The 26,785-nt window shown below is 35.7% G+C and overlaps 3 protein-coding genes across 5 annotated transcripts; 1 reads left to right on the top strand and 2 right to left on the bottom strand.

The window, feature by feature from the left end:
- The first annotated feature begins 63 nt into the window (after positions 1 to 63).
- Positions 64 to 3,646, top strand: LOC121982287 (methionine adenosyltransferase 2 subunit beta-like). Of its 3 annotated transcripts, none has more exons than XM_042535274.1 (6): positions 64 to 323; positions 656 to 815; positions 1,524 to 1,711; positions 2,031 to 2,157; positions 2,352 to 2,482; positions 2,675 to 3,646. In XM_042535274.1, the coding sequence occupies exons 1-6, from the start codon at positions 102 to 104 to the stop codon at positions 2,801 to 2,803; spliced, it is 957 nt and encodes a 318-aa protein (XP_042391208.1). In that variant the 5' UTR covers positions 64 to 101; the 3' UTR covers positions 2,804 to 3,646. The 3 variants fall into 3 exon arrangements, with proteins under 3 accessions (XP_042391208.1, XP_042391207.1, XP_042391209.1); XM_042535273.1 differs by having other exon boundaries at positions 2,031 to 2,185; positions 2,326 to 2,482; XM_042535275.1 differs by lacking the exon at positions 2,675 to 3,646 and having other exon boundaries at positions 2,031 to 2,185; positions 2,352 to 2,484.
- LOC121982286 (allantoinase-like) lies at positions 3,511 to 20,908 on the bottom strand. Its single transcript, XM_042535272.1, has 15 exons — positions 20,738 to 20,908; positions 20,400 to 20,493; positions 20,046 to 20,166; positions 17,598 to 17,671; positions 16,786 to 16,862; positions 16,650 to 16,686; positions 16,345 to 16,430; positions 15,341 to 15,400; positions 12,238 to 12,383; positions 8,504 to 8,630; positions 7,738 to 7,902; positions 7,557 to 7,667; positions 5,677 to 5,787; positions 4,064 to 4,162; positions 3,511 to 3,883 (listed from the first exon to the last, which is right to left on the bottom strand). Exons 1-15 carry the CDS (start codon positions 20,822 to 20,824, stop codon positions 3,752 to 3,754), a joined length of 1,527 nt encoding a protein of 508 aa, XP_042391206.1. The 5' UTR covers positions 20,825 to 20,908; the 3' UTR covers positions 3,511 to 3,751.
- A 706-nt stretch (positions 20,909 to 21,614) lies between these two features.
- LOC121982285 (bystin-like) lies at positions 21,615 to 26,161 on the bottom strand. Its single transcript, XM_042535271.1, has 12 exons — positions 25,855 to 26,161; positions 25,568 to 25,771; positions 25,336 to 25,462; positions 25,050 to 25,098; positions 24,634 to 24,961; positions 24,338 to 24,417; positions 24,208 to 24,255; positions 23,270 to 23,416; positions 22,596 to 22,668; positions 22,414 to 22,486; positions 22,137 to 22,216; positions 21,615 to 22,044 (listed from the first exon to the last, which is right to left on the bottom strand). The coding sequence occupies exons 1-11, from the start codon at positions 25,978 to 25,980 to the stop codon at positions 22,137 to 22,139; spliced, it is 1,335 nt and encodes a 444-aa protein (XP_042391205.1). The 5' UTR covers positions 25,981 to 26,161; the 3' UTR covers positions 21,615 to 22,044.
- Between the last annotated feature and the right edge of the window lie 624 nt (positions 26,162 to 26,785).

Genomic DNA, 26,785 nt, shown 5'->3' with positions numbered 1-26,785 from the left:
TCAGGGTTTGAAAGTAGAAAATAGAAACTCGAAGGGGCTGAATGCAACACATCTGAAGCGTCTTATTCCCCGAGAAAGAGCAGAGAGAGGAGAAAGAAACGATGGCGGAGAGGAGGCGAGTGCTGGTGGTCGGTGGCACCGGCTACTTGGGCCAGCACCTCCTCCAAGGTCTTGCCGGAGCCCTTCTCTACGACTTAGCCTTCACCCATAATCGCCCCATCCCTCCCCCCGATCTCGTGGCCGCCGTCTCCCCGGTGATCCCCTTCCGCGTCGACCTGCGAACCGGAGACGGATTCGACGCTATTTCTTCCTCATTTGGACAGGTGATGCTTTTCTTTCTAAAAGTTGATGGATCTCAGATCTACATATGTAGAAACTAGTAAAACAGATCCACTCGTTGAGAGGAAAGGTCTTATTGATTCAACTATACATGTTGCCCGAAGCATGAGATGATAAGAGGAACTCAGTTTTTTTTTTTTTTTTTTTGATAACACGGATCACCTTCAACATTATGAAGTTTTTTCTACTGTGTGGAATTCTTCTTATTCTTTCTCATACAAGAAATCAACATCTTGAAAATAGATAATAGAAAAAAGGTGCATTTGTTCTTCTTAGGTTAAGATTTATTTGTTTAAACAATTCTCTATTGTTTCAGCCAGATGTGGTTGTTAACTGTGCTGCGCTCTCTGTTCCTCGTGCTTGTGAAATGGATCCTGCAGCTGCTGTGTCCATAAACGTGCCATCTTCTCTTGTAAATTGGCTATCAAGCTTCAACAATAGCAATTCTCTTCTAGTTCATCTGTCAACTGATCAAGGTTACTTGCTTTCTATATTTTCCCTGTGTTATTTGTGCAACAGATGTCTCACTCATATATCCATGTCTCCCAAACATGTGTGAAATTAGGATCTGATGAATTTTCTCAATGTACTGAGCTGGAAATTTGTAGATTTTACTATCAGAAATCACTTCCTTGCTTTTACTCCGATAAGAATTTTTTTACTTTGTTTCATTTCTCCTCGGATCAACATACTTGATTTAAGATTGATGACTTGCAAGGAGTTGTATTCACATTCCTGATTAAGTGAAAGCTTTTGTACATGTATGTTAGCTGATGCATTATGAATGCAGCTGGGAGATAACATATGTCCTAGGATTTGCTGGTTAGGCCTCCAGACCCATGTCTTAGAGGCCGTGTTAAATGGAGTTGCAAGGGATGGGTGATTTAGATATTAGTGTACACAAAAATATATCTGGTGCGAGACTATTATTTTCTTGATCTTATTTTTTTTCATAATCAAATCAGCCTTAATTTGCAGGACCTCTGACTGACAAAAAGATGCTTCCTATCAATCTATTGAGATTTATGTTGAGGAAAGTGACTAACATGACCTTTAAAATTCAGTGGATCGTGTTATTAACATTTGTGATGGTGACAATCTTGTTTTCATGCTTTTGCGCTTAATAGCTTTCAATTGGCTTTTACTCCTAATTCATTCAATTAAGAATCAATGTCAACTTACAGTATATGAAGGGGTAAAATCATTTTACAAAGAAGAGGATGAAGCTGTACCTGTAAATATGTATGGAAAAACAAAACTAGCTGCAGAGCAGCATATCATTGCTCAGTGCTCAAATTATGCCATCTTGAGAAGCAGCATAATATATGGGCCACAGACAATTTCACCGGTTGAAAAGTCACTTCCAATCCAGGTGAGCATTTCATGGATATGCCTCCAACCATTTACATCATCTGATGCAATGTAATCAGGAGGATGTATTTAAGGTCTTATGTTATTAATTCTAGATACTCGAGAGAAACTTGAGTCTAAATCTAACTTGCCACTATGTTTCCAGTGTTTAGCCTCGCAAACCTATAGCATTTCCTGATTTTTCTTGATTATAAATTTTTCTGGGTGGTCAATGCCATTAACCTCATTGTGTACAAGTGTTCTATAACACCTTGTTATCATTTCCTGTTAACTACATATTTCATTTCGTTCTGATATACTCTTGCCTTCTATTCATGCAGTGGATTGACAGTGTTCTTAATAAACAAGGTCATGAGGTTGAATTTTTTCATGACGAGTTCCGTTGCCCTGTGTATGTAAAGGATATGGTGGATGTCATAATGGCTGCAACTAAAAAGTGGATATCAGGTTGCCTGTTCCTTCATCTTGCTATTTGGTACTTTGCTAACCTTTTTCAGAAAAAAAAATTCTGCTTGATGAGAGAAAATTCCATTGGTGACAAGGATGCAAAATGGATTTGCATGTCATTCGGTGTGTTTGAAAGTATTTATGAAATCTCAACTTCTAACAAGGTAGCCATCTGTACTTGCGTCTCATTTCAGACGGCAAGCAAATGCAATTGCTGCTGAACGTGGGTGGAGCAAATAGGGTGTCAAGGTTGCAAATGGCCGAGTCAGTTGCACGAATCAAAGGATACAACCCCTCTTTGATCAAGCCAGTATCTGCATCATCTGTAAGTCTTCTTCTCTTGCTCAAGATCTATTTCTATTGTGTGAAACAAAACTAGATTTCACACATGTATATCTATTCAAATTTTGCTAACTTCTGGATGCGATAAAATCCCGATTTTTCTTCATGTTTGATATTCTGCAAATTGCCCAATCTACAGTTCATCCTTGAAAGCTTCTATTCATGTTATGTATAGGTTGACCGCGGTGTTAGATCCCCTTCAGACATTTCCATGGACATCAGCAGGTTGATTCAAGTGCTTGGTGTTAGTCCATGCCTCTTCGAAGATGGAGTCAGATCTACACTTGAAGCCGATAATGCATAGTTGTCGATACTCAAAAGGAGATAGGATGACTGGCAATTGGACCAACTGCATTGAGATGCTTTTGCACCGGCTCACCTTGCCTCACTTGGCACCCCTACCGAATGGGTATAAAATATTTTACCTCATTTTCTCCAGGATCCATGTTCAGTTTCGATACAGTTCTATTGAATTTGTTTGAGGTGAAGTTGCAATGATAATTCTTATCATTGTTCATCATGGGGGAAGTGTTGAAAAATATATGCATTCCGTGAACTAAAATTACAGTGTAAATCTATACATTTGAATGCAAATAAACTTCCGATATAGGCACAACTTTAAATCATAAAATCACTAAAGCTAGAAATAGAGTAGGGTTATTTAAAATTAATAAGAGAATGCAATATTTCCTATAAATAGTGTGAGATATAGAAACATTGATTCTGAAACAACTTTGTTCTATTCTCAATATGATTTCAAGTGCCTCCACAGGTATGGTGTAGTGGTAAAGTATCCAAGGGAACAAATAAGAGTATCAAAGTTCAAATGAATATTCTAGAAATCAAATTTATCTGTTAGGCGAACTAGGGGGAATGTTTTTTATCTTCAAAATTAGTAGACAAAATCTGAATAGCATGTCCTTTTTGTGTTGATACTCAAGATTAGTCGGACGAAGTCCAATCTATAAGATGATTTACAAAAGAGCTCTCACAATATGACATTTGCAAAAGTGTAAAATATCCCACTACCACATTTAAGAAAGTTGGATAAATCAAATAGTTTTAACAAGTACAATATGCCTTTGTAGACACTTCTAATGTAACATATCAAACTTTTTTATGCCTACAAAAAAGTATATTTTGATTTTTTTTAAAAATCAATGACCAATATTAAAAGCCCCAACATCGACAAAGTACTTGGATCTAGTTTCGCAATAGCAGTTTTTCTCTGAGAGGCAAGCTGAATTGTTCATCAATATTGTGCAAGGATTGGAGCACCACAGGCTGCAGATGCATGTGTTCCTTCAGAGAACACCAGATTTCCCCTCACAAAAGTTGCCCCAACCTTGCCAGATAACTTCATTCCCATGTAGGGTGAGTTGTTCTGCACAATAGAATTCAAAATTGTCTTCAGTCTTGTGTTGCTGAGATCCGATAACTCGGATCTGAACTCCAATAGAAAACTTGCTTTAATATACTCGCAAAGACGATTGTTTTATGACCTGAAGACAAATCAAGGTGACACAGATTTTAAGTATTGATAAATGTAGGGAACGACACATACCGGATGCTTATGGTATGTTTTATAGTTATCATCAAGAACAAACTCCATTTCAGGTTCCCACACAGCAAAATCTGCATCGTTTCCCACTACAATTGCTCCCTGAAAAAGATCATGTAAATAATTTTGGAGTGAATACATGTAGCATGTCGGGGTATATGCATACTTGTGAACTACAATACTTGATTGTTCAAAACTTGAAGATATAATTGTGCATTGAGCTTGATAGTTGATACCCTGTACTGTTCCGAAACTACAATGATTTGCGACACGCAATTTAACACTATCTTGAACATGAAACAAGCAAGAATGCTTACATACAGTGAGGTGTTCCCTTGATCTTTAAAATTCAACTTAATATGAAGGCATCCACTCCAAAAATACCTTACTATGATGCAAAATCGTGGACAGTGGTGCTTATGAAAAATACAAAATTAATATGCAATTGATAAGGAAGCTTAAATCACCATCGAAATTCCTCCTCTTTGCTTAAATCTAAATATGATTCATTAATTTTTGTTATGAGATGCAAGTTAATTGAGTCATTATTAGCTCTCATACTTTTGCAAATTTTTATACATCATTTTCAATCGATCCAAGTGTGATCTCTTTTTTACTTAGAAACAAGTTCACCCTCTGCGCATCATATTATTGTTAGCCAAGGGATCTTTTTCTTAAGTGAGCTAACTAAAAATATAGATTGACATCTACTACATACACATATGGAGAAATGCAATGCAGTGATGCACTAATATGAATATGCGAGCCTACATGTGTTTGCATAAAATTACATTTTAAATCAACGATTCTAGTTGCCATCGTTTGTTGGTATGTTGGCCAAACTTAACTATTTGTAACTGCTTTTACACTCTTCTATACCTTAATTGATTGAATATACTACTTTAAAATTATTCAACTATTTAATTGTATGTGATATTCTCATTAATGCTAAATGCAAAGCTATTAAGAGGTGGTTCCAAGTAAGGGTGTCAAAAATGAACCCGACCCACCAATTTGACCCACGTCGATTCAAAAAAGAAAAAAAAAAAAATCATATTCGGGTTGGGGGTTTTTGGGTTCGGATTGAAGTTTTTTGGGTTGGTTTAGGTTCGGATCAGATTGACCCAGATTGAACTGAATTTAGGGTTTAGAGATTTTTTTTTTTGTTAAATCAAATTTTATTTTGAAAATTAAGATGTTTTATGTACATAAATAGTAAAATGTTAGTATAACAATAATAAAATATTGAGATAAAAATGAATAATTATAGGAATATAAGGACCAAAAAAGCAACTTGGGTGGGTTATTCAGGTTGGTCAAGTTATCCGGGTAGTTTTCAGGTTGAGTTCGGATTTTTTTTTAGTAACCAATCTTCAACCCAACCCGAGCCTATCCAACCCAACCGAATTGACGCCCTTATTTCCAAGGGGTAGAAGGTTAAACCACTACTTAGGCAGTCAGTATTTTTATATATAACACAATTGTATTCTATTATCAATGTTGGCGAAACTATATATCCTATAAATACAGGATCTTTTTAATTAGTCTACAACAACTGGATTGCAATTGATGCTTCATTGTGAAAAGAAAAGAAAAAAATACATAACACAGAATACCTTGTACTTTTGACCAGCAAGCTTTGCTGGCCTCTCACTCCACCAAGTTGCTATCTGATTGAAAGTAACTCCATACTTGTGCCCATAAGTCCATGTAATGGGCAGAACATACTACAGAAAATCCATTACATTAGCCCTTTGAACAGCATTAGTAATGCATCTTTTACAAAGATGTTGAGAAACATACCAGGTGTATAATCTGTATGACCAATCAATATGCATATTTTCACAGAATGACATGGCAGAACACAGTAAGTCTCAAGTGTGTAGTTTGTCTTAGAATACATTCTGCTTATATTCAAGTGTCCATAAACAAAGGTGTAACATGAAATTCATTAAATGTACATGCAGAACAACGTGTGGAAATAGTAGTCTCTTACACACATCGATACATATCTGGATACGAGTGTTTGATAATGTTTGGCAAACTAACTTGACTGTAATGGTGTCTGCTAGGTGAATGTACTAGTAATATTTCTGTCTTTGGAAAAAGGATAGGAACATGCCCAGCAGCACAGTAGATTATTAGTAATCATAGAGAGCAGTGCTCATAAATCTGAACACTGTTGCTAAAGATACACCGCACCAAATGCAGCTAGATTAACTGACTTCAACATATAACCACTAATCTAGCAACTAAGCAGTGTGTAAAATCCTTTGCTTCCTTTACTGATCCTCTTAATCCCCATAGTGCCATTAAGTTATCATCTTCTTAATGTGGCCTGAATAGTCACTTCCTCAGAAACCATCCAGATTACTGATAACCAGCATTGTATAACTGTGTCCCCAACCTTGGCACATCGGTTGTTACTTTGGTGATCTACATTTCCCAGCATTGTATAACTTAGCAGATTCTAACAAATTGTAGAACATTGCATGATACGGTGAACCAACAGACCATTACTTGAACACTCTCTACCCCTTTTGTACACAGGACGTTGACACCCAAAGTTGACATCTAGCACCTATATTACTTGCATCATCATCAAGCCATGTTTGTTCCAACTATTTGGTTTCAAGTTATTTATTCCCTCATTGAGTTCTATGGAACTCTATATCACTAGTAATATTCAAATTAAGCAAACTAGTTTGTATGATATTAAGCAACTTTGCTTTGGTCTCTATCCATACATTAGATTTTATGCTCTGATCGTTCTACACTTAACTATAAAATTTACAAGTCTCTTTTGGCCTATCCATACCATCTCATCTTATTTTTCTTATTCTAATCTATTGGAACCGCATCAAAATACCTGTCAATATTAGTATGTAGTACTTTCTTTCTGATGACCTTACACATCCATCTTAGCATTTTTGTTTTTGCTACATTAAATTTTTATGTATTAATTTCTAGAAGCTCAACACTAATATGGTAGGTTATACCACAACCTTGTAATTCTATTCTTTAGTCCAAGGGGCATATGATCACATGCAAAAAAAAAAAAAAAAGACGCACACTTTGATCCGTGCACTTGTTAAATACTCGTAGTCGAGTTTGAGTAACATAGGAACAAGCTCTAAGGCAACTATTGACATAAAATCTTGAAATATTATTCTCCTAATCCAAATGGCTTATCACATGCTAATAAAAATGTATAAGACACTACTACTCAAAAGGTTATATAAATATATCCCAATTGGATAGATTATTGTGGGTGTTTGCCTCACAGTCAAGTAACCAATTTTCATGTTCCATCAGTGTAAACAGCTTTCAAACCACATCTTAGTTATCGCTTCCCAAAGTTTCACAGGTTGTAGTCTTCACTGGGTTTGTCCTCGTTTTATTATGTAGATGTGCAAGTATTTTCCAACATACAATGGAATCACCATAAATAGATCAATGAATATCTTATACCTCGAGAAATCAATGTTTAACTGACCTGCAAAGATGATATTCCACCCCAAGCCCTTAAAAAGTCACCTTCATCAAAAAGCTTAAGTTCTGGTACTGATGGAGAATGGTCAGAGCTCAACATATCGATGTGTTCTTCCTGAGAAATTGTACAATATTTAAAGAATAAGAATCAATTCAGATGTGAAAATGCATCATCATTTGAGTACCAGTAATGCTTCCCACAGCTTCTCCCTATTGGCAGCCTCTCGTATTGGTGGAGAACATTTAAAACGAGTATTCCCATCTTCAATTTGTTCAGCTGCAAATGCCAGGTAATGAGGGCATGTTTCCACACTCACACTTCCACCATTCTGTCCTTTTTGTTTCAAGTCCTACAAATGAAAGACAAATAGACAAAACTCAGAAGAATTGAGCTTTAAAATAGAATTTTAAGAAATGAAACCAACAGAATAAAAACAGAGAAGTGGGGTGGTGTGTATAATTTCAAAACATAGAACATGCATGAGAATATGTACAATATGGATATTCATGTGATGTGACATACTAAATTAATTTCAGTTTGTAATTTGCTGAATATTCCTAAGCTAATAAAGTAAGAATAAAGAGATGAAAGTGATGATTAGGATAAGAATGTCATGAAGATGGAACACTGGACTATCCCTCGTATAGTTATAAAGCCTTGAGCTCTAAACATTAATGACATGAACAGGACTTTTGCAGTATTGGATTACCAGAAGCTGGCAATGTCCTAATAAAAATATAGGTTCAGAAAGTTCATTTTCAGAATTCAGACCATGTAATTTATGCAAAATTATGCAGTTTATTCATCACTGTATTCACAAACAACTGATGTAGCAGCAAACTGTCGCACATTTTTTTGCACTGGAACAATTAAAGCTCAACCTTTATTGAATCTTGATAAAATTTCATCCAGAACAAGGTAATAATAGAAGTTCCATCAGGTTGAGCTACCTTGATCAGGTCTAGTGAAGCTTTTGCATCAGACAGATGAACTATATGAACATGAGCTCCTTCTGCTGGACCACCAGTTCTTGTATCTTTAATTGCTTCTTGTAAGTTTCTAATAGCAGCCTCCTCCCTTGAGGGAAAAAAAACCTATTAATAAATTCATCCACTTGGTGCTTACAAGAAAACCAACAAATCTGAAATAGAATATTAGACAAGCACTTATCCGCACAGGCACAAAGGCTGTAATAGCATTAAACACACGCAGTGTTGTTCTTTACAAAATGAACCTATAAAGTGTTATGCTTTTACCATTAAAAATTATTATTGGACTAAGTACTCAACACGTGACAAGAGTGAGGTGGATTAACCGAAGCATTTTCCATAAAGATAGGGTTAATCAACTCTAAGTCTATCTTTTTACACTAATAATGAATGAATTCAGTGGACACATTCAAGATACAGTACCATGGTAGATGTTGTTTTTAGATAATATTATTTTGGTAGATGAGATTGGTGAAAGAGTAAATGTTAAACTTGAATCTTAGCGGTAAACACTAGTAGTGAAAGATTTTAGCTTAGTAGAGTAAAAACAAAACATATGAAATTTAAGTTTAGTAATATTAGACATAATGAGAAAATTGTTAAGATAAGAGATAACCAATTGCCTAGAACTGAGAGTAATACGGGTTGTAGTGAGTAGGTAGGAAGAACGGTGGGGTGGTTAGAGTTAGAGTAGAAGGATAATTAGGGGTGATATAAAGAAGTATGAGTCATGCGTATGCCCAGACGAATATTAGTCCGGTCGGGCTTCCTGGCGTTTAGTCCTAATTGGTTAGTAGTATGTGATCGGCCAAGCGAAGGTCGAGCGAAGATTGATCGAACGAGAGGTTCCATGTGTATGCCCGAATGAATAAGAGTCCGGCCGGGTTTTAGGGCATTTAGTCCTAATTGGTTAGTAGTATGTGATCGGCCAAGCGAAGGTCGAGCGGAGACTGATCGAACGAGAGGTTCCATGTGTATGCCCGGACGAATATGAGTCCGGCAAGGTTTTAGGGCATTTAGTCCTAATTGGTTAGTAGTATGTGATTGGCCAAGCGAAGGCCGAGCGGAGACTGATCGAACGAGAGGTTCCATGTGTATGCCCGGACGAATATGAGTCCGGCAAGGTTTTAGGGCATTTAGTCCTAATTGGTTAGTAGTATGTGATCGACCGAGCGAAGGTCGAGCGAAAACTGATCGAACGAGAGGTCCATGTGTATGCCCAGACGAATATGAGTCCGGCCGGATTTTAGGGCATTTAGCCCTATTTGGTCAGTAGTATGTGATCATCCGAGCGAAAATTGATCGAATGAGAGGTTCCATGTGGGCACCTGAACAGATATGAGTCTGGCCGAGCTTAAAGGGCATCCAGTGTAATTCAGTATTACACGCCAGGACAGACGAGGATCAACCGGACATAGGACATTAGGCTTAATACATAAACTTGGCTAACAAAGGTTGACCGAGTCGGAAGAAAACTAACCTGATCAGGAGTCTAAAATATCATTGGCAAGATACTATTGGTCGGGATTACGATCGGTCGGGATATTCCATAAGGGGTATTCTCTATGTATGACCGGCCAAGGTGTCTCCCGAAAGGTATTCTCTATACATGGTCGGCCGGGGTACCTCTTAAGAGGTGTTCTCTATACATGGCAGACCGAAAAACTTCATAAAGGGTGTTCTCAATACATGACAAGTCGGGATATGCTCTAAAGGGTATTCTCAGTACATGGCTGGCCGAGATTCTTCATAAAAGATGTTCTCAGTATATTACCGGCCATGATAGTACAGAAAGTATCCTCAATATGTGTAGTAGATAAACAGCCGACATTATTAAGCCAACTTGGCAAGTGTGCCGAAAAATATTCCTTTAAAGTCTCTTCATTAAAGAAGTTGGGACATATTCTGAAGAGTGCTTCATGAGAAACTCAACCCATAAAAGACAAAAGAGGTACATCTAGGGTAGAAAAAAGATTTCTCAGAGTATTATTGTACGAAGCCCAGGTTGTACTTTTCTCATCTCCTAACAAACTCTAACAAATCGGGGACCACCTCAGGACTACGGAGGTTAAGTGAGGTGGTATAAAAAGGAGAATCCTCTCCGTTGGCAAGGTACGCAAGCATCACTTGTTACATTGAAACCCTATTTCCATTACTATTCTTCTTCCAGGAGCAAGAGGGAAAACTAACTTGAGCGTCGGAGGGCTTAGCCAGGAATTCCTACCTGGTCTTAGGTCACTAACGTTTTATCGGTTCGTTTGAGTGTGTGCAGGATTATCTAGGAGTTTTTCTACATCTTCAACAGAACATCCTTCAATTCATTATCTATTGATATCGGCAATCATCAAGGGGTTCTGGGAGATCTAGATCGGCACATCATCTTCCCGTATGCTACCTGCCAACGCCAGCATACCATCTCCTAGGTTTCAGACAGGAACAGAGAGTTTTAAATATTTAAGATTATTTTGCAAAAAGATAGAGGGATTGAGAGAGGTTTTACATAAAATACAAGTGAGTAAGTTGAAATGGAGAAGAGTGTCAGGTGTTGAGTACTTTCAAGACTTAAAGAAAAATTTTACAAAACGGCAATTAGACCCGCCATGTTATATGGAGTTGAATGTTGAGTTATCACTCGAGCATATGAATAAAAAATGAGAGCCGCAGATATGAAAATGTTAAGATGGATGTGCGGACATGCAAGGATAGACATGATAAGAAATGAAAATATTAGAGAGAAGGTAAGGATTGCACTTATTGAGGGAAAACTTCAAGAGATGCGTTTAAGATTGTACGATCATGTACTTAAATGAATAATAAATGCTCCAGTTAGGCGATGTGAAACCATAACAAATGTGCATATTAAATGAGGACAAGAAAGACAAAAAGAGACTTGGTTAGCAACAATAAAACAACATAAATTTATTTAAATATAAATGATGGTATAGTAGGAGATAGAGCTCAATGGCATAGAAAGATCCATATAGTCGACCTCACCTAGTGGGATAAGGCTTAGCAACATGTGAATTGATTGTTCACACGATATGAATAAGGAAAAGGAATCTCACATACTTGAGATAAAAAAAATCTAAATGAAACTTAATAGAAACCATATTCGAAAGGAGCATAGGTTTAACCAATGAACCTATAAACTGTGGTATTTTTACCTGAAAAAAAACTATGGGACTAAGTAATCAATGTGCAGTGCATGTATCCTTGATATGAATAGGGAAATGAAATCCACATGTTTAAGTCAAAATTTTGGTTGAAACTTGATAGAAACCATGTTTTAGAGTACAAGCTAACCAATGAACTTACAAACTGTCATGATTTTATCAGGACAAAAAAAACTATCCAACTAAGTATTCCACATGTGAAGTGATTGTACCCTCGATATGAATAGGGAAACAAGTCTGATATTAAACTATCCAACAAGTATTCAACATATGGTTTTTACTTGAAAAATATTAAAGTATAACGGAAAATATTCAAGAATCTTTTCCCTATTTTACATCGAAAATATTATATGGCACACAACAAGATTTCAAAGAAACCCTGAAAGAGCATGTTCATCATTCAGTCTGATAGAAAATGAATGCACATTGAGAAGCAGTTTACATGTCTGAATCTAATGAGGACAAGACTATTCAGCTCTAGATGCAAATGGTTTTTTATGAAGAAAAACAAACTGTGATTACCACGATGTCGGCCTAGTCTTAAGATATGTTGCATAGGACCAAGGATTTGGACTGCCACCAACTCCTTCATCAGTCTCATGATCCAAAACTACTTCTGCATGCACAAGCAAAGGCCTCTTGTACTTGGCTAGGACATGTAAACCCTCCTACAATGGCACCAAAAAAATTAAAAGATAAAAATATACAGAAAAATAAGAAAGTTGACCCTATTAAGTTAAAATATTTTACACACAATAGGTTTTTTAATCAGTGGAGATCATTTGAATAATCACAGAAACTCTCTCTTAAAAATATTCATGGTCATGCATTATCCATCCCTATTTAAGCAACATGGGTATTTTGGATAATACCCATAATTAGTTGAGATTTGTCTCCGAGGAATCTTTTACATGGTGGATTATAATTTTTTTTATGAGAACAAGCAGGTTGGCAAAGATTAGAATCTTAGCTTACATATAAGTTACAAACTAGTTATTTTGAAATAGACCGTTTCATAACATTGGTTGCAAAAATGAGACTGCCAATATGCAAACTTAGAGAAATTTGTTGACCCAGGTGTGAAAATTTCACCATCTCCAGTCCCAGCAAATGTTAATTGTGATAAAATTAAATTTACATGCCATGGAGTGTGTTAAACCATAAGTCCCAATTAGGTCATTAATTTGACAAAATAATAAACAGATCATAAGTTTGACCTCTAGCCAACTCTGCTCTTCTAACATGTGTCACTGGAGTTTGGAGAAACCTCCTCCAGCTGGCTTGTAGCCAGATAATGTTGACTGGCTAGAATTCCAAATAAGGAGAAAAACAAAGGAAATGGAGAATGTAGTACATTCTTGTGCTTGAACTGTTATGTTTGTTTTAAAAGTTGTATATGATACCCAAAATAGCTGTCTGTTTTTATGTCCAAAAAAAACAATGATAGACCACTCTTCAATACTAGAATATTCATAAACGTTTTACTAACATTTTCCAACATATTTTGGCAATTAAGTTTTTGATTTATAGTATTTGTTGTCCAACCAGCACACCACTGGGAAGATTGTTCAGGCGTTGGCTACATGCCCAATGGTTATGGGTTTGAAATTTTATCCAGCAATTCTGCACTTATTTGTTAACACTTATGTCATCCAATGATGTTCAACATGATGAACCGAAAAGGTTTGCCTTGATTTGCAGAAATTTAACCCAAGATTCAGATTAATATTTGTGTATTCCAAAGACGACTCTGAGGCTAAGATTATTTTAAGGGGAGGGAATCAAAGGGTATGGAGGTGGAGGAAGGAGTGAAAAAGAGAGAAAATAAGAGATTTAAAAGCTTAATTATTTAGAGTAACGAAAGGAGAGGAAGGATACTTGACTTTCAATCAATTTTGTTAATTACTTGCCTTGCAGCTATGTTCTGAGAAGGATGAAATCATGAGGAAAGGGTTTACAAAGTGGGTAGAGGAGCTTGATCTTGTGAATCGCGACTAGTGAGAGTTGGTTTATTTGTGTTGTTTACAGGTAAGAAGAGAGGCAGATTATACATTTCATTATTTTTCCCCCATTTCCATCCAATGTTGGGCATCAGTGAGGGATGGGATTTGGATCCTTCATGAGACCAAGAGCTCCATTTCATTCCATTGTATCACCAAAGTAAACGAAGGAGATGATACAAACACCATCCCCTTCTATAGATTTGAATCCCTACCCTCCAAACTCCAAGTAATCATAATTTGAAGGTCTCAACACCCACCAAATGGTCCCAAAGTAGTAAGTATCAAGGAATCAAATTTCATTCTGTGCCGGTTGGCACTCGTGAATTTTTTCATTATGCCTGCTTATCAGCATGGGTGAACACACAATATGCTCCAAGCTCCAGAACGTATCGTCCTCCATGAGATGTACTTCGTGAAAAGCACGATATGCGTCTTCCTCTATGAGAAGCACTTCACCAAAGCTACTAAGCTTCTTGCAAGCCTTTTTCTCCTCGAATGACCCCTCAACAACGCTCGTATCTCCAACTTCCTCCTCTACTAGCAACAAGACACCAAATATGCCACAAGAAGCACACCAGAGAAGCCGTGAGAAGCCGACTAGGCTTTTAGACCTTTTGATACACCTCTTCTACATCTACGCTTTCCTCCTACACAAGTGAGGAGACGCCACGTGGAATCTGAAGCATATAGGTTGTAATATGCTTCCTCCTCATCATCCACCTACTATCTACCTCCTCTTCCTCAGATTGATTCACACTGATTGAAATAGAATGATATTGTTCTATAATAGTATTGTTCCAGTGTCTAGCCAATACTTTAAATCAGATCAAAACTTTAAACCTTGGTAAGTATAGCATGTTGGTCAAAACTTTAAATCTTGGTAAGTATAGAATGTCGGTCAAAATTTTAAACCTTTGTAAGTATAGAATGTTGGTCAGTGAAGTGTAGCCTCACCAAGCCTTATTCAATTTCTCCGAAGCTCTGGAAAAAAGTCAAAATGCCTAAAATCAAGATCTTCAGTAATTAGGAAATAGATTATTGCTTGTCTAATTCTTATGAGACTAGGCCGATGTTGGAACCTCTGGAAGTGATCCCAACCCCTTCTTTCTTAACTTACTTTCCGATTAATGGAATTTTTAAATCCTCTGTGTGATTCCTATTTTTTTATGCTATTATTTATTTCTCTTTGCAGATCAATTTGTTCCTTGTATTTCATCACTCTACAGTAAAATATGATGGGTGTTAGAAAAGTATAGTGAAATTATGACTAATCAATTTATCTGATAGTATAAGCTTTCAGATTGATCTTGTAATGACAGAGAATCAGCTACACTGTACATTTAGTGATTGTGTTGAATATGGGATTGAGTTGATGAGGCAGACATGGCGCTTCAAGCCTCGATATTGTTTGAAGATCAAACGAGAAAAATAATGCAGGATTAGCTATAATACCAGGAAAAGCAATACTCAGAACTATAAAAAATGAGTACAACAACCTATTACAGGACAAGTCATTGTTAGGAATTGAATCAAGCATTAACTTCCATCACTATTTAATTACTAAGTGACACAGATAATGTAGCAAAAGCTTTTCTAAAAATAGAAAGAGGTCATGGACTAACCTTGATATGTGTTATATTTGTCATTGGGAAGTCATTTATTCCTGAAGGGCACATAAAAGACTGCACGATAAGTAAAGGAACAAAATCAGAATTTGAATGCCAATCATAGTTCAAACCAAATTTTAAGTCATCCTACTAGAATGATATTTAAACTTCATTAAAAAAAACACAAAGTCCTAATTGAACGTTGGGAAACAATTGCACCTTAAGAGACACCTAAATACCTAATCCATCAAATTTTTTTACAAAAAATCACCATCAATTTGTGTCACAAAATACAAGAGAAAAACACTATATTGTGATAACTTTAGTCAACAACAAATGTTACAATCAAAATTGGATGACTGATTTAGACAAAAGCATTTGCACAACTCCACCCTTTATCAAGTCAATTATAAATATATCCATGTCATAACTGTTTTCAATTAAATTTCTAGAATATCAATTTGGATGGAGATTACAACAATAGTTTGCAACCTTTTGATTGTTATAGTAACTAAAGATGATTATGTTAACCAAAAACATAAATTTGAGCTGCATGGATCATTTTGCTAAGATACTTCACCAAGTAAAAAAGATAGACCAGCAAAGTTAAAGGTAAAACTAAGAAATTGCACATATCTGAACTTAATTGATGCAGCAAGAATAAATCGTTTGCCAAAAACTCAAACTCTCGAGGGAAAAAAATCAACAAGACAAATTCTCTGTAAAACAAAAACCTAATTTATCCCTAAAATATCTATAACAAACTTTTCTAAAGAATTAAAAATTTTAAAATAACTCTTACAATTAATTACAAGCATTCCAAACTCTAAACTTTAAAAGAAATCCTATATTTAACCCATCTCAAATTGTCTCATTAATAGTCACAGGTAACACTATTATGAAACTGAAAGTTGGAAGCTCCCTAGACCTTGAACTGCACCAGCAAATTTTCAAAGCTGAGAAATTAAAAAAATGTAATCTCTATCCAAAAACTAAAAAGCGTTATTTTTGCCAAATACCTTCAAACCAAGTGCACCAGCATGCAGGAGACCATCCAACATGGTTATATTGTAAGCATTTTCTGGAACTAAACCACCCCAGAAACCTATGTCATGCAGAAAGTATGGTCCCTCAACAATGAGAATCAAAACGATCAGCACAAATACTGAATAAGAAGACAAATAGAATATAACTAAAGTTTGCGCAGAACAGACAAAATATTAATTGCAAAGATATCAACAAAGAGACATGTTAATCTTGTGACTGAATTTGAAATTTAAAAATATGCTAATTTTAACTGGGTGGTTGAAATTTTCAAACCTACCAACATCCACATAAATCTTCCCCTGTGTAGCCTCAACCTAATATAAACAATTAAAGAATCAGCAGTGGAACTATGTCGAGTGACGAACAGTAAGGAAGACATAAAATGATACAGAACAAACTTATCAACAATAGACCTTCATTCTTAGTGTCTCTTCAGAAATTGTAGAAGGAAAATTGTTAAGAGGCATGTCTACCAGTGTTGTTATGCCACCTACAGTACAAGATCAAAATAATCAACATAAATGACTAGACTTACTGCTTGACAAAATATCTATTATATTAAACAGAATAGCATTAGAGCAACAAATTTGATTATTTTGAATCCATTAATAGTGTACTAATGTCGGTTCAAAGTTAGGTCTCATTTGTAACTAGAGTTAATCAATTTTTTCAAAGATAGATTGACAACAAAAGCTTTAAGAAAACAAATAACTTGGAGGAACTACCTAATCTATCTGGGAGTACATTAAATTTATAGTATCAACGATCAATCTAGAAAATTACAGGCTGTCACAAATCTACAATTTTTATTATTCATCTGAATGATGAGTATCTTTCCTTTTCCCAAGTCAACAGAAGTATATTGATATAAAAGCCATGGAAATTTGAGTTAAAAAACTAGAGTAAAATTAGGCAACCTATACTAGCCTTTTATACCAAAGATAGATTTATGTTATACCTTGTAACTCTGTCTATCTGTGTATTTGTACTATACAGAATCTGCTCCATTGAAGGGAAACAAAATGTGTTCATATATTAATTTTGTTTTAATATGCATTCATGATAATATAGACTTGCAGACTTTAGTACATAGCCAATCTTAACAACATAGTCCTCTATGTTAGCTATACTCTGCTTAAGTAGATTGTTAATAAGAACTACATCATTCCAAAGTATATATGACATCATATAATAGGGATCAATAAACAGATTTTCAATTAGGCACCTGCAGCAGCTGCTTTCGTTCCTGATGAGAATCCTTCCCATTCAACTCTTCCAGGCTCATCAAGATGCACATGTCTGATACACAGGCACATTCATAAATTCAACTCTCAAGTTGTTACAAAATCTTTGGAATAGAAATTACCGAATTATAAAGCTAATCTACATTTGAAGAAAGAGAAGCAAATTGTCATCCATGAATGAATTTACACTGCCAATTAGTTTGTAATTTAACTTGAATTGATTGTTTGTATGAAGACCTAGTGTCTCTCAATAATCTATAAATTAACTAATAATATAGTAAAACATTGAAAACTTAGTCTGTATTCCATAAGCACGAATGTGATAAGAGAATGAGGATTTATGAAGATCATAAATTGTCTGCTGCAATGAGTCTAAATTGTCTGTACCATACCATGTTTACTCTATGTTATCGATCAGTATACATGCATTATCCTGAAGTATGTTTCCAACAGAATATATATATATAGCAACTCTCTCACTCTCTCTCTCTCTCTCTCTCATGAATTTAACTTATAATTTGTCCATCATAATGAATGACAAATTACAGACAGGCTAACCTTTGCCTTTTAGGGATCTCTTACTGAAACTCAAGAATGCATAAAGAAGTAACAGGTCATTTTAAGATAGTTAATAGATGCCCCCAAAAGGAATTGGGAATGGTGGAAATAATCTGTTATAAAGTGATTAGATGGGAAAGATCCAAAACGAAAAAAGTAATAGGAAGGGCAAGGGATGCATAGTGCTAATGGGATGGAAATGGAAATTGCAAGGAGAAAGAGACTTCCAGAAAAGGGATAGAGCATAGACTCCTTATTCTACATACAAAATAAATCTATTATCCATCAATTATTATTTTTATTTATTCAAATTCCACTCAAAACTGCATTTACAATAACCAATCTTATAACATTTGCACTAAAAACAAAACTTCTGGATAAACTGTGGAATCGAGGACAGTTGAAAACCAGTGAGAGCTGGTCAGTCCAGTAGTAGTAGATATTGAAGTATACAACAGCACCAATTAGTATTTGATCCATTACTGTGGGTTGATAGAATGCAGCATGGGACTGCTTTAACATTCCCGTTTTAGCATGGTGTTGTTTCATTAGGTAACTTAACAAGTTGACAGGATATATTACCCAGAATATGCAGCAACCAGTGTGGAAAGATGACCTATCAACCTTTTTTATCTATAGAACTCAGTTATGTCCTTATTTAAGTACTCTAAAGGTAATTATGAACTTGTGATCAGTACGTAAAATACCATGGACATGGCAATTGGCACCATCAAGGTATCGCCCACTTTGACCAACATCACATACAATTGGACTCACAATGTGTCCCTAGTAAAAATTGGCTCTAAAATGAGGAACTCCGTGAGAATCACCTATACATGAATCGGTCCATGCTAAACATGCTTAATTTTGGAGTTCTTATGAAGAATTGATCCAATTCCACCAAAAGGTGCCCCATCATTGAGATCACATATTTAGTTCATTTAAGGTATATGAAAACAATGGTCCAATCATTCCTATCCGCATTTTACGATTTTGTTGGAAATAATCACATCTTGTCTGAGCTATTTTCTTGGAAATCACTCGTGGCTCTCATAGGACCGGCTTGCTCTAAGCCCACTAGTTCATCACACAAATGTATCAAGGTATTCTCCACTTTTACCAGCCTCCCATATTATTGGTTTCACAGTTTTTCCTGGGTGGAAACCTACTCGAAAGTAAGGATGACTCAGTTCCTACAAAGAACTAAGTCAATACCACAAAAAAAATGACCCATTGTTGAAAGTAAATACTTAATTCATTTAAGGAACCATAACCCAGTTAGACTTTCTCCACTGCTATACATGTATGGATTCATTTTTTTCACTTGCTTCCTAGAATCCTAAGAGGACAAGCACCTTATCTGAGCTGTTTACTCTAGTGATTACTGCCTACCCTCGATAGACTGGATCATTACAGGTATAATACAATGTCTAAATATCACACTAAGGAATATACAGAAATCAAATCCAAGGAGCAGTTAACAATGATCATAACTAATGCTAGTAGTCTGCTCATATCTTACATCATAAACTCTATATTGACATATAGACATAAATTTGCATATTGCAATGCAGAAAATCTAAGGGTGCGTTTGGTTTGCACAGTTTTCATTTTCATTTTCTGGAAAATGCGCGTTTTCTAGAAAACAGAAAATGACTTTTTGTCATTCTCTGTTTTTCTAGAAAACGATAGCCAATTTTTTAGAAAACGCGCACGAAAAACGCAAACCAAATACTATTTTTCAGAAAACGCGCGTTTTCCAGAAAATAAAAATGGAAAACGCGCATACCAAACGCCCCCTAAGTTTATTGTGTATTTCTACTTTCTTCTCTGAACAAGGCAATGAAGAAAAGGATTTTCTGATCACATACATATCAATAAGACCAGGCATGATAACTGCTTCTCCAAAATCCACAACCTTCTCTCCAGATGCCCACCCTTTCTGATTGTCTGTTTCAATCACGGAGGCTATTTTCCCTTCTTTTACTTCCACTGAAAATCAGAAAACAACTAATAGCAGGAATTCATGTCTCAAAATTAATATGCAGATAGAACAACCAGATAAATGACTTACAGATAGAAACTTCAACACCCAATAAGCGTTTGAAGCTATCCAGTGCTTCATACGTTTCTAATAATACTATTGTGTCGTATTTCTATCTTCTTTTTTTTATTTCTTCCCGTTTTTTATTTTCCTTTTTTTTATCTTTTCAAACTGCGCTTACCTGCGCCCTCAATGACACCGCGAGGTGTAACAACCCGCTTGCTGGTTATCCAATAGTGGTCATGGCGAAAAAGGCTACATTCAGTAACTGACTTCTGCAAATCGAAAAAGAAAGTTCACAAATCAGAAATTTCCAAGCAATAAATGTTCAGAAAAATCACGAATTGAGAACTTGGTGAATTACCATAGACCAATCAAATCCTAATAACAAACAGCGACTACGAAGAAAATTACAAATAAGGACAATAGAAGGCAACTCAACTTGGAAAAAAAAAACTATCTTTACTCTGATTACTGGACAAAGAAAAGAAGAGGTGGAAGAGTGGCAAGGAGGCGGACCTTGGGGTTGCTTCTGAGGTAAAGAACGAGGGAGGAAGCGATCAAAACCAGCAAGGGAAGAACCCTCCATCTCCACAAATCGTCCATTGGCTTCTCTCCCTCCCTCCGTGCTCGCGTCGATTTCGATCGGGTTTTTGTTCGGTGCTTGCCTTGACAGGATCATAATTTTAATTAATTAAATTTTATTTTAAAAAACTAATTTTTTTATACTTGTGCTATTTTAAAAAAAGTTCTTTTATTAATATTATTTATAAATTTAAGTTTAAATTTAAATTAGGTTGGAGGCAGGATCTAGGGGTAAAAGTGATATAGGGGATATGTCACTCGTATTTACGGTCGGATCATGATCACGATCCGATCGCAAATTGTTACGATCCCTTCCTGGGTTCACTGTCCCCATCAGGTTATAATTTTTGTTTGGAACAGATGGTCGAAGACCGCCCGGAGGCCTCCAATGATGGATAAATGGCTGTTACTAGGCGTCGAATGAGGGTGTCCTCTGGGCGGCCTCCGACCGCCCGCTCAGAACAAAAATTATAACATGAAGGAGACGATAAATCCAAAAAAGGATCGCAACCATTTACGATCGGATCACGATCATAATCCGACTACAAATACGAATAACACATTCCCTAAACCATAAAAAATGATCCAAAAAATCTGTGCTCCTTAGATTAAGCTTATTCGCAAGAAAGCTTTTCTAGGTTTGTTGGACAATTTTAATAATTAGTGGACCCTTTTTTAAAAAAATTGTGCCCTTCTAAATTTCAAAATAAATTTAAACTCCTTCAAATTGATTTAAAAATTAATTTGCTGACTGGAGAACAACATAAAGTTTATTTCAATTGGCCTTTGAATTTATCAGCAACATAGGAAAAAAACCAAAGCACACCTGGAATTTACTGTCAAAATTGAAAATTGTTATTCAGAAACACACTTTTACAATTTCTATTAAATCCCATGATAGGAAAGCAGAATAATATTTGTAAGATTTAAAAGCATTCCCCATAATAAACTTTAGGTCAGTGCAGCTCCTCTCAGTTTGTTGAACACTTGAACAGAAGGCTTAAATAACTAGTTTTTGAAGGTGCGACCCACTTTCAACATAAAAAAATTCCATAGGGCACAGAAAGAAAAACAATGATCTCGTAATTGCACATAAACATAATAGACTCCACCCAGATTATTGCTTTTCTGTAGGTCTGGCCTTCTTGAATAATGAGCTACATATCTCAGGCAATCGCAACAGGTGCTCGACTCTTGGCAGGAAAGATATGAAGGTCAATTAGGGTTTCAAGCATCTGCAACTGCACAAGGAAAGACCAGTCCAAATGGGCAAAGAATATGCAAGAGGAACTAAAGTAATTTAATGTGATGGTCATTACAAAGAACCAAATACCTAATCCTCCTCCATGGGAACTTCTGGGAAATCCCATCTATCTTCCTGGATTGGATTATTGATAATAGAAAAAGATGAAGGTAGGGATGGTTAAGGAAACAATTCACACAATGCAGAAAAGATTGTTATGCATGAAGGAAGCATGTGGCCAATGAAAAATTCAAAGCAAACAACAAATTATTCATTATGCATGAAAAAGAGGAAGAATTTCTTAAAACGAGAATATGTTATGATCTATCTACTAGATTGTTATCAAAATGGCATAGGAAAAGGATATTTATAGACATGGGATCGTCCTTCTCCCCACGATTCCGGCTGTTCTTTAGTTCCCTTCGGATCTCAGGAGTGACCTGAGAAAAAACATTACAGTTGAATAATCAGCAACTTCAAAAAAAAAATAAGACTTCAAAACTGAGATCTTTCCATATGTTCAAATCTCGATGCGTCTGGATTTCATACCAAATGATGTTTCTGGTGTTGAAGCAAACGGTGAAGATCATCCTTTTGCTCCTTACTTATTTCATTTTTGTATCTGTGAGGTAAAATTAGTCATTGATAAAACAATATAACACAATGAAGTAAGTTCACATGAAAAATAGTGTCTATCTTGCAGTCTAGCGAACTTCCAGTTCTCTTATGGAAGGAGACAATCTAAGCAAAATTTATTCTAAGCAGCTAAAGAATTTTCTCTTCCAAAACAGAAAAAAAAAATGTATGATGGCAGCAGACAAAGAAACCCCAGTTACCCGCTACAATTATCTCTTCCAAACAACTACAATATTCATAAAGGAAATAGCATGCTTCCAAAAGATTCTCACAGAATTATTCTAATAGCTGTCCATGTTGCAAGGACTTAACTCGCACTTAATCCTAGCAGAGTAAACCAGGAGAGTAACAATAGAACAAAAAGACAGTAACATAATATACAAATTTTAGAATAATAAAGACATGCATGCAACAGTGTAAAGCACGTTTAGGCTTAATCAAAGGATTACCCCACACAGGTTAAAAGGAGATCAAAGTGCATTGTTAAATAACCCAACAATATCAAGCAGATTTAACACTAATTCACCATAAGGGGCAGGTTGAAGTATAATTTTAATATACTAATCACAACAGGTTCAGCAAATCACCTTTGCACAAATGTAAGAAGCGATTGGTGCCATATGACAGGCATTACTCTGGTATCCTCGAGAAATCTCATGAAGTGTGCAAAGACTGAATCTAGCACTTGATATGGCATTGCGTACTTCTTGTCCAAGAATAACTTGATAAAATAACTGCAAAAAAGCAACCACATAAGTATAGGTTGGTATTTGTTGGACATTGAACAAGACTTGGCATTGATACTAGTACAACTAAACATAAAATGAGTATCGCCTCAAAATATGCACCAAAAAAATTTACAAAAAAAGCTTGAAAAACGTCATTGTCAATTGTCCAATGCTAGGATGATTTGATATTTTTAGGATCATGTGGCTATTTGTACAATACATCTGAAATGTGATATTTATCCAAATGGTTTATGATATGAGAATAATTAGATTCAATGAACATCGAATACTATGAGGGTCTCAAGGTCCTAGGTCTGTTATTCAACATGGAGAATGATAAATATATAATTTATAGCACAAAGATTGAGTGGTTAGACTAGAGGGATTTTTTAAATTTTTTCTAGGATTATAGTCATATAATAATTTGTAAATAAATACTTTAATTTTGCAGACTACTATTTAAGTTCAAAGAAATTTTAAAGATAAATGCAAATACAGCATAGAGTGTGATTTATATTATGATTCTTCTTAGGTCTACTAAAGAAGTTCATCAATGCATTTCAAAGACTGAAAATGATATATGCCATGACGTCAAATTAATTGCACAATGCATGAGATGAAAAAAAAAAAGATAAAGGACATTATGTCAAAGACTGATATATATGATATATATTTAACAATTTTGTGATTACAGAAATGATGCATCTCAACCAAAACAAAGGATAAAACAATTAAAATAATCGTTAACCATAACATTAGCATAGAGAATGAACAGAGAACAAATATATCAACTTTACCTAGTGGTGCCACAATATTCGAGCTCTGCTAACTTCATGAGAGCTGCACTGTAAGCAATAATAAGGTTCATCATGGATTCATAAAGTTCATTGACCAAATAAAATACAAAATTCCAATCATGCATTTTACCTGGAATGAAGTGGAGGAATTGATACTTTAGAAATTACGCTCCCAATAATGACAGCTTCCCGGAGAGAGCAAGTTCCTGACTGCCAATCAGAAAATGCATTTTTGAAGCTTCAAAGCAACTAAAAATATATCATAATTAAGGCCCAGAAGGCATGCAACAGGAAGGCAGTCTGAAGATGCAACATATCAATTTTTTGAAACCAGGCAACTTTGATTAATATTACAAGCATATATTGATAGATATGTGAACCATGTATTGAAGGCATAGTAGTATAGCTAAAAAAAATCCTGACTACCTGACAAAGTGGTAGCAGAAAACCCTTGAAGAAGGCAGCAGGCTTGTAAAGGGATTTTTTAAGAGACTGATATAAAGCAAAGTGCAGCCTCTTATTCTTTCTGATGTCTTCTCTAATTCGTGGGAGTAAAACGAGATTGTAAAAGCGCCTAGCTTTCTTTGCATTCATATTTGAAGAGAATAGTCTTGTTGCTTGATACATTGCATTAGGAGACCAATTCTCTGGTTCTGTTAGGTATAGCACATCCTCCCAGAGTTCGATGGCTGGAATATGTTTGAAGGCCTTTGGGAACTTTCCATTGGTGTACCTGCTCAACAGCTTCCCTACCCTAATAGAAATCAATTATACATTTATCATGTCGTTTAGGCTACAAGAATTAATAGAAGTAGAAGAAGTATGAGTAACATGTAAGGTACCCTTTGTACAGATCGATGATGCTACTATCCAATTTAGGGAGTGGCCGTTCTGTGAGAAAGTGTAACCAGTTAAAAACAATAAACTAGATCCTTAACCATCAAAGAAATAAGATTAAAAAAAAAAAAAGTTATTATATTTATGATTTAATAGACACAGAGCAGAAAAAGGCTAACAATGTTAGGTCAGTTTATCACCAATATCATCAATCATGTCTACTATAACATATAAATCATAGTACATCTCACTAATAACATTGAATGATTTAGTCAGGAAGGATAAGCCAACCAGATGTAGTCTCAGCCTCCTTTTCTTTTATTTTCTGGATAATTATATCCGCTAACGTTGGTAGTGGTCCTGCGTTGGTGGACATGAATGAGGCCAAAACCTTCTCATCTTCCTCGTCAATCTCCACCTAAACCAGAAAAAACCTCAAACCTCGGATTATTAACAATCGCCAACGATATTAATTTAAATAATAGAGAGGAACTAGCATAGAAAGCTGATGAAAGGGACTCACATCACCACCATCATACAGACTCTGCGTTTCAGTGAACCCATCGAATTCATCAATGTCTTCAGCATCGCTATCCGAGCGTGCCAAAGGATCAACCGCGATGGCTGAGAGGGGAACTCTGCTCTCTTCCTCAACCTCCTTAAGGATTTCCTTCTGCTGGCCGAGGGCTTCCTTCAATATTTTCGAACTCAGGCCGGAGGAAATCAACTGCGCAGGTGAAAAGCGACCACCTTTAGCATGGTCCTGAAAGCAAAAAATCTTTGGAAATGAATATAGAGGGAGGATTTTGCCTTGTCTCCCGTCTGGTGGCTTTTGGGGGAGCCGGCGCGCTTCTTTGACTTGAAGGGCTCCTCGTCTCCTAGAGGGATATGGTGCTGTTGCCGTGTCGGATTCTCCTTCCGCTTCTTCCCTGCCATCGTCGCGGCTGTGGAAACAGAGACGGCGATCTCTCAGAGGTCAGGAGCGGCGGCGTCACACGGGGAAGCTGCGTGGTAAGCGACGCTGCGCGGGATGACTGCGTTACGGCGGCGACGAGCTGGGAAGGCGGAACGGCGATGGCGGCTTGGGACGGAGGGATTAGGGTGAACTGAGACTATATATATTAATATTAACATATAATATTTATTAATATCATATATATTTATATATAATATATCGATTTTTAATGAAAAATTTTAAATTTTTATATCGATAATATTTAAATAATAATAATAATTCAATATAAAAATAATAATAATTCTAAAAATTAACTTTTTATAGCACTATAGACACAAACTAATATCAATATTTCTATAAATATTATTTTTAAATTTATAACAGTTCTAAGAATGATAAATTTAAAATTAGGTTAAATAATTAAATGTCAGCAAATTTCAAACAAGTCTAGAATTTAAGTCATTTATTTCTTTTAACTATTATTGCCTAAAAAATTGTAATTAATTATCCAAAAATTGTAATCAAATAATATGTGTAAAGTTTAGGGTTAGGTCAATATGGTATATTGATACTGAATTCTTATATCATATATTGTAGCAAAAAAAATATGAAAAAAATATACTCATACCATACCAAAAAAATCAGTATAGGTATGGTATGAGTTTCATACTGAAAATTTCGGTACACCAAAAACTATGTTCTAGCATCTACTGGTTGGTAGTTACTACAACAAAGAAAATTATGTTGTAGTAGTTATTGGTTGGTAGCTGCTACAATGTGTTTGCT

Source organism: Zingiber officinale, chromosome 5A (assembly GCF_018446385.1).
Source record: "Zingiber officinale cultivar Zhangliang chromosome 5A, Zo_v1.1, whole genome shotgun sequence".
Taxonomy (NCBI): domain Eukaryota; kingdom Viridiplantae; phylum Streptophyta; class Magnoliopsida; order Zingiberales; family Zingiberaceae; genus Zingiber; species Zingiber officinale.
Note: the sequence above shows the minus strand (reverse complement) of the source record. Positions and strands in the feature narration are given on the sequence as shown.

Excerpts from the sequence above, each read along its gene's own strand:
- LOC121982287 (XM_042535273.1), top strand. The coding sequence starts at position 102 with ATGGCGGAGAGGAGGCGAGTGCTGGTGGTCGGTGGCACCGGCTACTTG. Across the intron at positions 816-1,523 it reads TCATCTGTCAACTGATCAAG|TATATGAAGGGGTAAAATCA; the intron begins GTTACTTGCTTT and ends GTCAACTTACAG. Across the intron at positions 2,186-2,325 it reads TTCCTTCATCTTGCTATTTG|CCATCTGTACTTGCGTCTCA; the intron begins GTACTTTGCTAA and ends CTAACAAGGTAG.
- LOC121982286 (XM_042535272.1), bottom strand. The coding sequence starts at position 20,824 with ATGGACGATTTGTGGAGATGGAGGGTTCTTCCCTTGCTGGTTTTGATC. Across the intron at positions 20,167-20,399 it reads CGGTGTCATTGAGGGCGCAG|TGGAAGTAAAAGAAGGGAAA; the intron begins GTAAGCGCAGTT and ends TCTGATTTTCAG. Across the intron at positions 7,668-7,737 it reads AGCTGTGGGAAGCATTACTG|GAAGAACACATCGATATGTT; the intron begins GTACTCAAATGA and ends ACAATTTCTCAG.
- LOC121982285 (XM_042535271.1), bottom strand. The coding sequence starts at position 25,980 with ATGGCAGGGAAGAAGCGGAAGGAGAATCCGACACGGCAACAGCACCAT. Across the intron at positions 24,962-25,049 it reads ATCATCGATCTGTACAAAGG|GGTAGGGAAGCTGTTGAGCA; the intron begins GTACCTTACATG and ends GATTTCTATTAG. Across the intron at positions 22,217-22,413 it reads GGACGATCCCATGTCTATAA|CTTCATCTTTTTCTATTATC; the intron begins ATATCCTTTTCC and ends AACCATCCCTAC.